The sequence below is a fragment of the Salvia hispanica genome, unplaced genomic scaffold (genome assembly GCF_029641045.1).
Source record: "Salvia hispanica isolate PSC_SH4W2 unplaced genomic scaffold, Shi_PSC_v1 Unplaced_Contig_0054, whole genome shotgun sequence".
Taxonomy (NCBI): domain Eukaryota; kingdom Viridiplantae; phylum Streptophyta; class Magnoliopsida; order Lamiales; family Lamiaceae; genus Salvia; species Salvia hispanica.
The window spans coordinates 3,498-17,702 of NW_028292693.1; the positions used below are offsets into that span (position 1 = coordinate 3,498).

General features: G+C 42.2%; 1 protein-coding gene and 1 pseudogene across 1 annotated transcript; one reads left to right on the top strand and one right to left on the bottom strand.

Moving 5' to 3' along the window:
• The first annotated feature begins 362 nt into the window (after positions 1-362).
• On the top strand, positions 363-5,467 carry LOC148922115 (uncharacterized; annotated as a pseudogene).
• A 1,193-nt stretch (positions 5,468-6,660) lies between these two features.
• LOC148922116 (uncharacterized) lies at positions 6,661-11,702 on the bottom strand. The gene is made up of 6 exons (XM_089062142.1): positions 11,677-11,702; positions 8,758-11,617; positions 8,506-8,529; positions 7,396-7,918; positions 7,161-7,260; positions 6,661-6,751 (listed from the first exon to the last, which is right to left on the bottom strand). The coding sequence occupies exons 1-6, from the start codon at positions 11,700-11,702 to the stop codon at positions 6,661-6,663; spliced, it is 3,624 nt and encodes a 1,207-aa protein (XP_088918268.1).
• Between the last annotated feature and the right edge of the window lie 2,503 nt (positions 11,703-14,205).

Below are 14,205 nucleotides of genomic sequence, written 5' to 3' on the forward strand. Positions count from 1 at the left end.
TGATTTTGTTAGTGTTCTAGGCTCGCGTCTCTAGTACAGTCTAGCCTAGGACCAGCACAGTACCGTCGTTGAGCGTTTATTCAACTTTGCATCTCTGAATTGATTATTGCTGATCCTTTTTTGCTACCATATTATAAGCCTTCCCAGCTCCACATACATCTACGTCGTGCGTTTGACTCTCCCTGGTAATCGCTCTATCCAAGCTTTGAGAGTTTTGACTACAACAGTTGCCGATCACCACTTGCTGCTGGGTAAGAACTGGTAAGAATTTGAGATTTGCTTGACGGGTTTGTGATACACCACCACCACTTCTTAGTAGTCTGTAGGATCGTATTCTTGTGTGTTTCTATTTGCTGCTAACCATGGTAGGATCACAAGCCGATGAGACTGATTGGGAGAACCTGACGAACAAACAACTACATGATAAATTTCAGCAAATGATGAGTGGACAGGTGCAAGATGTGCTAAACAGATTTGACGAGGCCATGGAGAAGGTAGATGGCATTGAGAAAACGTACGAAACGAAGCTTGATAGCAAGTATAATGAATTGCTCGCGCGCTTTCCACCACCACCGCCGGCTGCACCTATTGCACCTCTGCAACAACAACAACAACGCCTCTTTCCGAATCAGTATGGACGAGCGAAGCGTGTTCCTATTGTGGATGGCCAAACTTCTGGTGCTGCTGTTCCTATTGTTGATGCTTCCTTGGCTCCTTCTACTGTTGCTGCTGGTACCCAGGAGGATGATGAGTATGCGGGCGATTATGAGGATGAGGTTGATCAAAATCAGCACTACGTGCAGCCACCTGCACCACCACCAGCAGGTCGACCTCAGGTATATATTCGTAATGGTAGGCCTGCACCACCACCTCAGGTACAAGATGATGTCCATATTCCTAAACTGAAATTGAATATTCCACCATTTGAGGGTACATATGTTCCTGATATATATCTTACTTGGGAGTTAGAAACTGAACAACGATTTACATGTTTACAATATCCTGAGGAGAGACGAGTTGCTGCTGCTGTTTGTGCTTTCACTAGTTTTGCATGTGTATGGTGGTCTGAACATTGTAGATTATATCCTATTCCAACTTCTTGGGTTGCTTTGAAAACTGCTATGCGTACGCGTTGGGTTCCACCATATTATCAACGTGAATTGCTTCAAAAATTGCAGCGTTTAAGACAAGGAAAAAATTCTGTAGAAGAATATTATCAGGAATTACAAACTGGCATGATTAGATGTGGTATTGTTGAGGAGAATGAAGCTATGCTTGCACGTTTTCTGGGTGGATTAAATAGAGAGATTCAGACCATTCTAGACTATAAGGAGTATACTAATATCACTCGTTTATTCCATCTTGCTTGTAAAGCTGAACGTGAAGTGCAGGATCGACAAGCATTGGGGCGAACTAACTTTTCTGCAGGCCGACCTTCATCATGGACACCATGTGCATCTTCTACTTCAACTGCACCTGCACCTCCATCAGGTGCCACCTCCAGCCGTGATACAAGAAAACAAGCACAACCACCATTATCTGCCAAGAGCGCAGCTGCGGGGCCTGCACAGCGTTCTTCTTCTTCCATAGCATCAACAGGGCACACAAGTGATATTATTTGTTGTCGTTGTAAGGGAGGAGGTCATTATGCGAGAGAATGCAAATCTCCGCGTGTGATGATTGCTACCGCCGATGGTGGATATGAGTCCGCTAGTGACTATGATGAGGAGACTTTGGCTCTTATTACACGTGAAGAACATGGTGGAGATGATTCTGATCATGAGACGCAATACATGGCTCCTGAAGACGCTGACATGTATGAATGTTTAGTTGCTCAACGTGTTTTGAGATTGCAGGTCACACAAGCTGAGCAAAATCAGAGGCACAATTTGTTCCATACCAAGGGAGTTGTGAAGGAACGTTCTGTGCGCGTCATCATAGACGGAGGGAGCTGCAACAACTTGGCTAGCATGGAGATGGTGGAGAAGCTTTCTCTCACCACAAGACCACATCCACATCCTTACTACATCCAATGGTTCAACAACAGCGGCAAGGTTAAGGTAACACGTACTGTTCGTGTGCATTTTAGTATCTCTACATATGCTGATTATGTTGATTGTGATTATGTTCCTTATTACTTGGTAGACCATGGCAATTTGATAAAAATTCTGTACACCATGGTAGAAACAATCACTATACTCTTGTTCATAAGGATAAAAATATTACTTTGCTTCCTACGACTCCTGATTCCATTTTGAAAGATGATATTAATAGAGCTAATAAAGCAAAACAGGAGAAGAATAAGAGTGAAAATCAGATTGTGGCAAAAGAATTTGAGCAACAAATGAAGCCTAATAATAAACCATCTAGTGTTGCTTCTGAAATTAAATTGAAAAGTGCATGTTTATTTTCCACCAAATCTGATATTGATGAGCTAGATTTCAGCAAATCTGATTGCTATGCTTTTGTGTGCAAAGAGGCATTATTTTCATTCGAGGACGTGCCTTCCTCTTTGCCTCCTGCTGTCACTAACATTTTGCAGGAGTTCGCTGACGTCTTTCCACAAGACGTGCCACCGGGATTACTGCCTATTCGAGGGATTGAGCATCAGATTGACTTAATTCCCGGTGCTTCACTGCCAAACCGTGCACCATACCGTACCAATCCAGAGGAGACGAAGGAGATTATGCGTCAAGTACAAGAGCTTCTCGACAAAGGTTATATACGCGAATCCCTTAGTGCTTGTGCTGTTCCTATTATTCTAGTGCCGAAAAAGGATGGTACATCACGTATGTGTGTTGATTGTAGAGGCATTAATAATATTACTATTCGTTATCATCATCCTATTCCTAGGCTAGATGATATGCTTGATGAATTGAGTGGCTCTACAATATTCTCCAAAGTTGATTTGCGTAGTGGATACCATCAAATTCGTATGAAATTGGGAGATGAATGGAAAACAGCATTGAAAACTAAGTTTGGATTATATGAGTGGTTAGTCATGCCTTTTGGGTTAACTAATGCACCTAGTACTTTCAGGAGATTAATGAACGAAGTTTTACGTGCTTTCATTGGACGATTTGTGGTAGTTTACTTTGATGACATATTGATTTATAGCAGATCTTTGGAAGAACATTTGGAACATTTACGTGCTGTTTTCATTACTCTACGTGATGCATGTTTGTTTGGTAGCCTTGGGAAGTGCACCTTTTGCACCAACCGAGTATCTTTTCTTGGCTATGTTCTTACTCCACAGGGAATTGAAGTTGATAAAGCCAAAATTGAAGCTACTGAGAGTTGGCCGCAGCCCAAAATGGTCACACAAGTGAGGAGTTTTCTTGGCCTCGCTGGATTCTATAGGCGTTTTGTGAGAGATTTCAGCACCATTGCTGCACCTCTCAATGAGCTTACAAAGAAAGATGTGTCTTTTCTTTGGGGTACCGCACAGGAAGAAGCCTTCACGGTATTGAAAGATAAGTTGATACATGCTCCTTTACTCCAAGTTCCTGATTTTAATAAGACTTTTGAGCTTGAATGTGATGCTAGTGGAATTGGATTAGGAGGTGTGTTATTACAAGATGGCAAACCTGTTGCATACTTTTCTGAAAAATTGAGTGGGCCTAGTCTGAATTATTCTACTTATGATAAAGAATTATATGCTCTTGTTCGGACTTTAGAAACATGGCAACATTATTTATGGCCCAAAGAATTTGTTATACATTCTGATCATGAATCTTTGAAACATATTAGAAGTCAAGCTAAACTGAATCGTAGACATGCTAAATGGGTTGAATTCATTGAGACTTTCCCTTATGTCATTAAACATAAGAAGGGAAAAGAAAATGTTATTGCTGATGCATTGTCTCGTCGCTATAATATGCTTTCACAACTTGACTTCAAAATATTTGGTTTGGAGACCATCAAAGATCAATATGTGCATGATGCTGATTTTAAAGATGTAATGCAAAATTGTAAAGAAGGAAGAATGTGGAACAAGTTTGTCGTTAATGATGGATTTGTGTTTCGTGCTAACAAGCTATGCATTCCAGCTAGCTCTGTTCGTCTTTTGTTGTTGCAGGAGGCGCATGGAGGAGGATTAATGGGACACTTTGGAGTGAAAAAGATGGAGGACGTACTTGCTACACATTTCTTTTGGCCAAAGATGAGACGGGATGTTGAGCGTTTTATTGCTCGATGCACTACATGTCAAGAAGCTAAGTCACGACTCAATCCTCATGGTTTATATATGCCTTTGCCTGTACCTAGTGTTCCTTGGGAGGATATATCTATGGACTTTGTTTTAGGTTTACCTCAAACATAGAAGGGGAGGGATAGCATATTTGTTGTCCTGGATAGATTCTCAAAAATGGCACACTTTATACCATGTCATAAAAGCGATGATGCTGTTAATGTTGCTGATTTGTTCTTTCGTGAAATTATTCGCTTGCATGGTGTGCCAAATACTATTGTTTAAAATCGTGATACTAAATTTCTTAGCCACTTTTGGAGATGTTTATGGGCTAAGTTGGGGACTAAACTGCTTTTTAGTACTACTTGTCACCCCCAAACTGATGGACAAACTGAAGTAGTCAATAGAACGTTGTCTACTATGCTTAGGGCTGTTTTGAAGAATAATAAGAAAATGTGGGAGGAATGCTTGCCTCATATTGAATTTGCTTATAATCGTTCATTGCATTCTACTACTAAGATGTGCCCTTTTGAAGTTGTGTATGGTCTCCTACCTCGTGCACCTATTGATTTGTTGCCTCTTCCATCTTCGGAGAAGGTTAATTTTGATGCTAAACAACGTGCTGAATTGATTTTAAAAATGCATGAGTTAACTAAGGAAAACATTGAGCGTATGAATGCTAATTATAAACTTGCTGGAGATAAGGGTAGAAAACATGTTGTGTTTGCACCTGGAGATCTTGTTTGGTTACATTTGCGTAAGGATAGATTTCCTGATTTGCGCAAATCAAAGCTAATGCCACGTGCTGATGGTCCCTTTAAGGTGTTAGAGAAAATAAATGATAATGCATATAAACTTGAGCTGCCTGCAGATTTTGGGGTTAGTCCCACTTTTAACATTGCAGATTTGAAACCTTATTTGGGTGAGGAAGATGAGCTTTCGTCGAGGACAACTTCATTTCAAGAAGGGGAGGATGATGAGGACATCAATACCATTGTTACACCCACAGCCCCTACTGCTACATATACGGGACCAATTACTAGAGCGCGCGCACGCCAATTAAATTATCAGGTACTTTCGTTTCTTGGTAATGATTCTAATGTTCATGAGAATATGATGCTGCCTAAATTGGATACATTTGTTTTGCGTACAAATGAAGGACCTAGCTTGGAGAAGGATGAACATTGGAGCAAGAACAAGCATGGAGATGATGCCATGCGCAAGGGGAACAAGAACGGAGTTACAAGTGATGATTTCAGGACTTTGAAGCCACCATAATGGGTGCATGAAGCCTTGGACGAAATATACAAGATGCCACTTCATAAATTTCGTCCCGAGGCTATTCTAGGTGCTGCGTCACCTTATTATTGGGCCAGGCCCTTGTAATTCCGAAATACATAAGTATAGGCTATTTTTAGAGTCTGTATGTGTGGGGAAACAAGAGATAGGGTTGATTTCGGACCCCTCCACCAAGGGCCACGAAATTCCCCCCCTCTTCCTCCATATATACAGGCCTTAGGGCACCGTTTAGACTTTGGGTTCTGTTTAGATTAAAGTTCGCCATAGCTGCAACTTCGCGTACTTCGTTTGTGTTCAACGACCAGACAAAGGCGTCACAGAACCGCACCTTGATCAATAAAGCTTTCATCTTATATTCGCAATATCCAGATTGCAATCTCAGTTTCTTGCTTGTTCTTCGTTTGCTCGCAGGAAACAGACCCTCGTGGTCAGGTTGATCGTGCTCCGGCGTGGTCAATAACCTCTCGGAGTTGGTTTAGCGATTGCTAAGGCGCGACGTCCTCGCACGTTCGTAGTCGGATCGTCAAAGTCGACTTCCACCAAAGCGAAATTCATCATCTCATCGAAAGACGGGACACCTCCGCCTGTATCAATTGCCATAGAAAGGACAGATGTTCACTAAAGCGATCATAATTTTGTCATTCGGAGTCCGTGTCGGACACATAAGTACTCAAACTGCTCGCGGTGAGCGCGCGAATCCAAAAAATACTCCCCGCTTGAGCCAGGAGGCCCGGAGTACCCTCAAATTCAGCCTTAAGTAGGACTTTTTGGCCCTGAATGTCATAGAACATCATTCGTCGCTTCAGACAAGTTTCTGAACCCATTGGCACTTCCGTTTGAAGGGAATTTGAGAGATTATGTTGCTTATAGACATTAGCCCCCCTGGTAGGACAAACGTACCTTTCTGCAGATCTTCTATGATCCGGGCAATCTCATTTGGATGTAAATTGAAGAAAATCCAGCGGCTATATGCCTTATTCTCCTTGTTTTCGCCGGATGGCATGCTGTAACTCATGCGCGTGAAAGCCAAGAACAAAAGGTCATAGGGGCAACGGTGTCCCGTCTTTCGATGAGATGATGGATTTCGCTTTGGTGGAAGTCGACTTTGACGATCCGACTACGAACGTGCGAGGACGTCACGCCTTAGCAATCGCTAAACCAACTCCGAGAGGTTATTGACCACGCCGGAGCATGATCAGCCTGAGCACGAGGGTCTGTTTCCTGCGAGCAAACGAAGAACAAGCAAGAAACTGAGATTGCAATCTGGATATTGCGAATATAAGATGAAAACTTTATTGATCAAGGTGGGGTTCGGTGACGCCTTTGTCTTGTCGTTGAACACAAACGAAGTACGCGAAGTTGCAGCTATGGCGAACTTTAATCTAAACAAAACCCAAAGTCTAAACGGTGCCCTAACGGCTGTATATATGGAGGAAGAGAGGGGGAATTTCGTGGCCCTTGGTGGAGGGGTCCGAAATCAACCCTATCTCTTGTTTCCCCACACATACGGACTCTAAAAAAAGCCTATACTTATGTATTTCGAAATTACGTGGGCCTGGCCCAATAAAAAGGTGACGCAGCACCTATAATAGCCTCTGGACGAAATTTATGAAGTGGCATCTTGTATATTTCGTCCAAGGCTTCATGCACTCGTTATGGTGGCTTCAAAGACCTGAAATCATCACTCGTAACTCCGTTCTTGTTCTCCTTGCGCATGCCATCATCTCCATGCTTTCTCTTGCTCCAATGTTCATCCTTCTCCAAGCTAGGCCCTTCATTTGTAAGCAAAACAAATGTATCCAATTTAGGCAGCATCATATTCTCATGAACATTAGAATCCTTACCAAGAAACGAAAGTACCTGGTAATTTAGTTGGCGTGCGCGAGCTCTAGTAATTGGTCCAGTACGTATAGCAGCAGGGGCTGTGGGTGTAACAATGGTATTGATGTCCTCATCATCCTCCCCTTCCTGAAATGAAGTCGTCCTCGACGGAAGTTCATCTTCCTCACCCAAATAAGGCTTCAAATCTGCAATGTTAAAAGTGGGACTAACCCCAAAATCTGCAGGCAGCTCAAGTTTGTATGCATTATCATTTATTTTCTCTAACACCTTAAAGGGACCATCAGCACGTGGCATTAGCTTTGATTTGCGCAAATCAGGAAATCTATCTTTACGCAAATGTAACCAAACAAGATCTCCAGGTGCAAACACAACATGTTTTCTACCCTTATCTCCAGCAAGTTTGTATTTAGCATTCATACGCTCAATGTTTTCCTTAGTTAACTCATGCATTTTTAAAACCAATTCAGCACGTTGTTTAGCATCAAAATTAACCTTCTCCGAAGATGGAAGAGGCAAAAAATCAATAGGTGCACGAGGTAGGAAACCATACACAACTTCAAAAGGGCACATCTTAGTAGTAGAATGCAATGAACGATTATAGGAAAATTCAATATGAGGCAAGCAATCCTCCCACATTTTCTTATTATTCTTCAAAACAGCCCTAAGCATAGTAGACAATGTTCTATTGACTACTTCAGTTTGTCCATCAGTTTGGGGGTGACAAGTAGTACTAAAAAGCAGTTTAGTCCCCAACTTACCCATAAACATCTGCAAAAGTGGCTAAGAAATTTAGTATCATGATCTGAAACAATGGTATTTGGCACACCATGCAAGCGAATAATTTCACGAAAGAACAAATCAGCAACATTAACAACATCATCGCTTTTATGACATGGTATAAAGTGTGCCATTTTCGAGAATCTATCCACGACAACAAATATGCTATCCCTCCCCTTCTTTGTTCGAGGTAAACCTAAAACGAAGTCCATAGATATATCCTCCCAAGGAACACTAGGTACAGGCAAAGGCATATATAAACCATGAGGATTGAGTCGTGACTTAGCTTTTTGACATGTAGTGCAGCGAGCAATAAAACGCTCAACATCCCGTCTCATCTTTGGCCAAAAGAAATGTGTAGCAAGTACGTCCTTCGTCTTCTTCACGCCAAAGTGTCCCATTAATCCTCCTCCATGCGCCTCCTTCAACAACAAAAGACGAACAGAGCTAGCTGGAATGCATAGCTTGTTAGCACGAAACACAAATCCATCGTTACCGACGAACTTGTTCCACATTCTTCCTTGTTTACAATTCTGCATTACATCTTTAAAATCAGCATCATGCACATATTGATCTTTGATGGTCTCCAAACCAAATATTTTGAAGTCTGAAAGCATAGTATAGCGACGAGACAATGCATCAGCAATAACATTTTCTTTTCCCTTCTTGTGTTTAATGACATAAGGGAAAGTCTCAATGAATTCAACCCATTTAGCATGTCTACGATTCAGTTTAGCTTGACTTTTAATATGTTTCAAAGATTCATGATTAGAATGTATAACAAATTCTTTGGGCCATAAATAATGTTGCCATGTTTCTAAAGTCCGAACAAGAGCATATAATTCTTTATCATAAGTAGAATAATTCAGACTAGGCCCACTCAATTTTTCAGAAACATATACAACAGGTTTGCCATCTTGTAATAACACACCTCCTAATCCAATTCCACTAGCATCACATTCAAGCTCAAAAGTCTTATTAAAATCAGGAAGTTGGAGTAAAGGAGCATCTTTCTTTGTAAGCTCATTGAGAGGTGCAGCAATGGTGCTGAAATCTCTCACAAAACGCCTATAGAATCCAGCGAGGCCAAGAAAACTCCTCACTTGTGTGACCGTTTTGGGCTGCGGCCAACTCTCAATAGCGTCAATCTTGGCTTTATCAACTTCAATTCCCTGTGGAGTAACAACATAGCCAAGAAAAGATACTCGGTCGGTGCAAAAGGTGCACTTCCCAAGGTTACCAAACAAACGTGCATCACGTAGAGCAATGAAAACAGCACGTAAATGTTCCAAATGTTCTTCCAAAGATCTGCCATAAATCAATATGTCATCAAAGTAAACTACCACAAATCGTCCAATGAAAGCACGTAAAACTTCGTTCATTAATCTCATGAAAGTACTAGGTGCATTAGTTAACCCAAAAGGCATGACTAACCACTCATATAATCCAAACTTAGTTTTAAATGCTGTTTTCCATTCATCTCCCAATTTCATACGAATTTGATGGTATCCACTACGCAAATCAACTTTGGAGAATATTGTAGAGCCACTCAATTCATCATGCATATCATCTAGCCTAGGAATAGGATGATGATAACGAATAGTAATATTATTAATGCCTCTACAATCAACACACATACGTGATGTACCATCCTTTTTTGGCACTAGAATAATAGGAACAGCACAAGCACTAAGGGATTCGCGTATATAACCTTTGTCGAGAAGCTCTTGTACTTGACGCATAATCTTCTTCGTCTCCTCTGGATTGGTACGGTATGGCGCACGGTTTGGCAGTGAAGCACCGGGAATTAAGTCAATCTGATGCTCAATCCCTCGAATAGGCGGTAATCCCGGTGGCACGTCTTGTGGAAAGACGTCAGCGAACTCCTGCAAAATGTTAGTGACAGCAGGAGGCAAAGAGGAAGGCACGTCCTCGAATGAAAATAATGCCTCTTTGCACACAAAAGCATAGCAAACAGATTTGCTGAAATCTAGCTCATCAATATCAGATTTGGTGGCAAATAAACATGCACTTTTCAATTTAATTTCAGAAGCAACACTAGATGGTTTATTAGTAGGCTTCATTTGTTGCTCAAATTCTTTTGCCACAATCTGATTTTCACTCTTATTCTTCTCTTGTTTTGCTTTATTAGCTCTATTAATATCATCTTTCAAAATGGAATCAGGAGTCATAGGAAGCAAAGTAATATTTTTATCCTGATGAACAAGAGTATACTGATTGTTTCTACCATGGTGTACAGAATTTTTATCAAATTGCCATGGTCTACCAAGTAATAAGGAACATGCTTGCATAGGTACCACATCGCAATCAACATAATCAGCATATGTAGAGATACTAAAATGCACACGAACAGTACATGTTACCTTAACCTTGCCGCTGTTGTTGAACCATTGGATGTAGTAAGGATGTGGATGTGGTCTTGTGGTGAGAGAAAGCTTCTCCACCATCTCCATGCTAGCCAAGTTGTTGCAGCTCCCTCTGTCTATGATGACGCGCACAGAACGTTCCTTCACAACTCCCTTGGTATGGAACAAATTGTGCCTCTGATTTTGCTCAGCTTGTGTGACCTGCACACTCAAAACACGTTGAGCAACTAAACATTCATACCTGTCAGCGTCTTTAGAAGCCATGTATTGCGTCTCATGATCAGAATCATCTCCACCATGTTCTTCACGTGTAATAAGAGCCAAAGTCTCCTCATCATAGTCACTAGCGGACTCATACCCACCATCCTCGGTAGCAATCATCACACGCTGAGATTTGCATTCTCTCGCATAATGACCTCCTCCCTTACAACGACGACAAATAATATCACTTTTGTGCCCTGTTGATGCTATGGAAGAAGAAGAACGTTGTGCAGGCCCCGCAGGTGCGCTCTTGGCAGATAATGGTGGTTGTGCATGTTTTCTTGTATCACGGCTGGAGGTGGCACCTGATGGAGGTGCTGGTGCAGTTGAAGTAGAAGATGCACGCGGTGTCCATGATGAAGGTCGGCCTGCAGAAAAGTTAGTTCGCCCCAATGCTTGTCGATCCTGCACTTCACGTTCAGCTTTACAAGCAAGATGGAATAAACGAGTGATATTAGTATACTCCTTATAGTCTAGAATGGTCTGAATCTCTCTATTTAATCCACCCAGAAAACGTGCAGGCATAGCTTCATTCTCCTCAACAATACCACATCTAATCATGCCAGTTTGTAATTCCTGATAATATTCTTCTCCAGAATTTTTTCCTTGTCTTAAACGCTGCAATTTTTGAAGCAATTCACGTTGATAATATGGTGGAACCCAACGCGTACATATAGCAGTTTTCAAAGCAGCCCAAGTAGTTGGAATAGGATATAATCTACAATGTTCAGACCACCATACACATGCAAAACTAGTGAAAGCACAAACAGCAGCAGCAACCCGTCTCTCCTCAGGATATTGTAAACATGTAAATCGTTGTTCAGTTTCTAACTCCCAAGTAAGATATATATCAGGAACATATCTACCCTCAAATGGTGGAATATTCAATTTCAGTTTAGGAATATGGACATCATCTCGTACCTGAGGTGGTGGTGCGGGCCAACCATTGCGAATATATACCTAAGGTCGACCTGCTGGTGGTGGTGGTGGTAGCTGCACGTAGTTCTGATTTTGATCAACCTCATCCTCATAATCGCCCGCATATTCATCATCCTCCGCATCAGCAGCAGGAGCCACATAAGTATCAGTAGCCACACCAACAGTTTGGCCAGGCCGAAGAAGTACACGGCTCGCTCGGCGGAGGGCTGTTTTGTGACCTGGAGGTAATTGTTGTAGTTGTTGTTGCGGAGGTGCGGCAGGTGCAGCCGGTGGTGGAAGACGCACAAGCAGTTCATTAAATCTGTTGTCGAGCTTTGTTTCAAATGTCTTCTCAAGGCCAGTGATCTTCTCCATGGCCTCTTCAAAATTGTTCAACACATCTTGCACCTGTTCATTCATCATTTGCTGAAACTTATCATGAAGCTCCTTGTTCGATAAGTTCTCCCAGTCAATCTCGTCGGCTTGTGATCCTGGCATGGTTAGCAGCAATAGAAACACACAAGAATATGATCCTACAGACTACGAACAAGTGGTGGTGGTGGGTGTCACAAATCCGTCAAGCAAATCTCAAATTCTTACCAGTTCTTACCCAGCAGCAGGCGGTGATCGGCAACCGTTGTAGTCAAAAACTCTCAAAGCTTGGATAGAGCGATTACCAGGGAGAGTCAAACGCACGACGTAGATGTATGTGGAGCTGGGAAGGCTTATAATATGGTAGCAAAAAGGGTCAGCAATAATCAATTCAGAGATGCAAAGTTGAATAAACGCTCAACGACGGTACTGTGCTAGTCCTAGGCTAGACCGTCCTAGAGACGCGAGCCTAGAACACTAAAAAAATCACGGCGCGGCACGTAAACAAGGAAAAAGCACACTCTGAATATTTTTTCTTCGCTCTTTTTTTTTTGCGAAAAATCACTATAATGGCGAGTGTCTCAAAACTCTTCCTAGCTCAAACGGACAGGATGGGCACGAAATTTTTTTGACCAATTTTTTTTTTCGACTGCCCGGACCCAAAAACTGGAAACGGGTCAAAAAAAACTTCCTATAATGGCACCTGTCTCAAAACACTCAGAAACACCTAAAAATAGGATAGCCAGAATTTTTTCCGAAAAATGCGTTTTCGAAAATTTTTGGGCCTAAACGGAGCGTGGCTACCCGACTCTTTTTTTTTCGAAACCTACTCCGGCAAGGAAACACGAATCGGAATCTGGATGGATCCCGAAAACAAACCTAATATGGCAAGAACTCGGATTGGTGGTGGATATATGGTGGTAGATGGCAGCGGTGGTGGTATATGACAGCTGTGGTGGTATATGGATACGGATTCGAAACGGTGGCGGATAAGCGGTGGTGGTAGATGGAAGGGGTGATGATGATGGTGCGGCGGCGGCGTGACAACTTATGACCAGAACTCGAAACTCTAAAAGACTAGACTCTAAGACCAGCAACTAGACACGACGATGCAACCGCAAATTCAACAAAGCAAAACCCTAAAAAGATTATGCAAAGGCTCAGATTGGTTCGGATATGATGAACTAACCCTAATTTTTTTGTGGCTTTTTCGTGGACTGTAGGTATGAAGAACAGACTCGATCTAAACTACGAAAAACTATAAAATCTCACCGAGCAACCTGGAAATCTGATACCACTTGATAGAGGCGGAGGTGTCCCGTCTTTTGATGAGATGATGGATATCGCTTTGGTGGAAGTCGACTTTGACGATCCGACTACGAACGTGCGAGGACGTCGCGCCTTAGCAATCGCTAAACCAACTCCGAGAGGTTATTGACCACGCCGGAGCACGATCAACCTGACCACGAGGGTCTGTTTCCTGCGAGCAAACGAAGAACAAGCAAGAAACTAAGATTGCAATCTGGATATTGCGAATATAAGATGAAAGTTTTATTGATCAAGGTGGGGTTCTGTGACGCCTTTGTCTGGTCGTTGAACACAAACGAAGTGCGCGAAGTTGCAGCTATGGCGAACTTTTAATCTAAACAAAACCCAAAGTCTAAACGATGCCCTAAGGGTTCTATATATGGAGGAAGAGGGGGGGGGGGGAATTTCGTGGCCCTTGGTGGAGGGGTCCGAAATCAACCCTATCTCTTGTTTCCCCACACATACGGACTCTAAAAATAGCCTATACTTATGTATTTCGAAATTACATGGGCCTGGCCCAATAATAAGGTGACGCAGCACCTAAAATAGCCTCGGGACGAAATTTATGAAGTGGCATCTTGTATATTTCGTCCAAGGCTTCATGCACCCATTATGGTGGCTTCAAAGTCCTGAAATCATCACTTGTAACTACGTTCTTGTTTCCCTTGCGCATGCCATCATCTCCATGCTTGTTCTTGCTCCAATGTTCATCCTTCTCCAAGCTAGGCCCTTCATTTGTAAGCAAAACAAATGTATCCAATTTAGGCAGCATCATATTCTCATGAACATTAGAATCATTACCAAGAAACGAAAGTACCTGGTAATTTAGTTGGCGTGCACGAGCTCTAGTAA

Coding starts and splice junctions, on each gene's coding strand:
- LOC148922116 (XM_089062142.1), bottom strand. CDS start 11,702: ATGGTTGGCCCGCACCACCACCTCAG. Junction 11,618..11,676: donor GGCCCGCACCACCACCTCAG/GTACGAGATGAT, acceptor ATTTGAGGGTAG/ATATGTTCCTGATATATATC. Junction 7,919..8,505: donor CGCATGGAGGAGGATTAATG/GGACACTTTGGC, acceptor TATAATCGTTCA/TTGCATTCTACTACTAAGAT.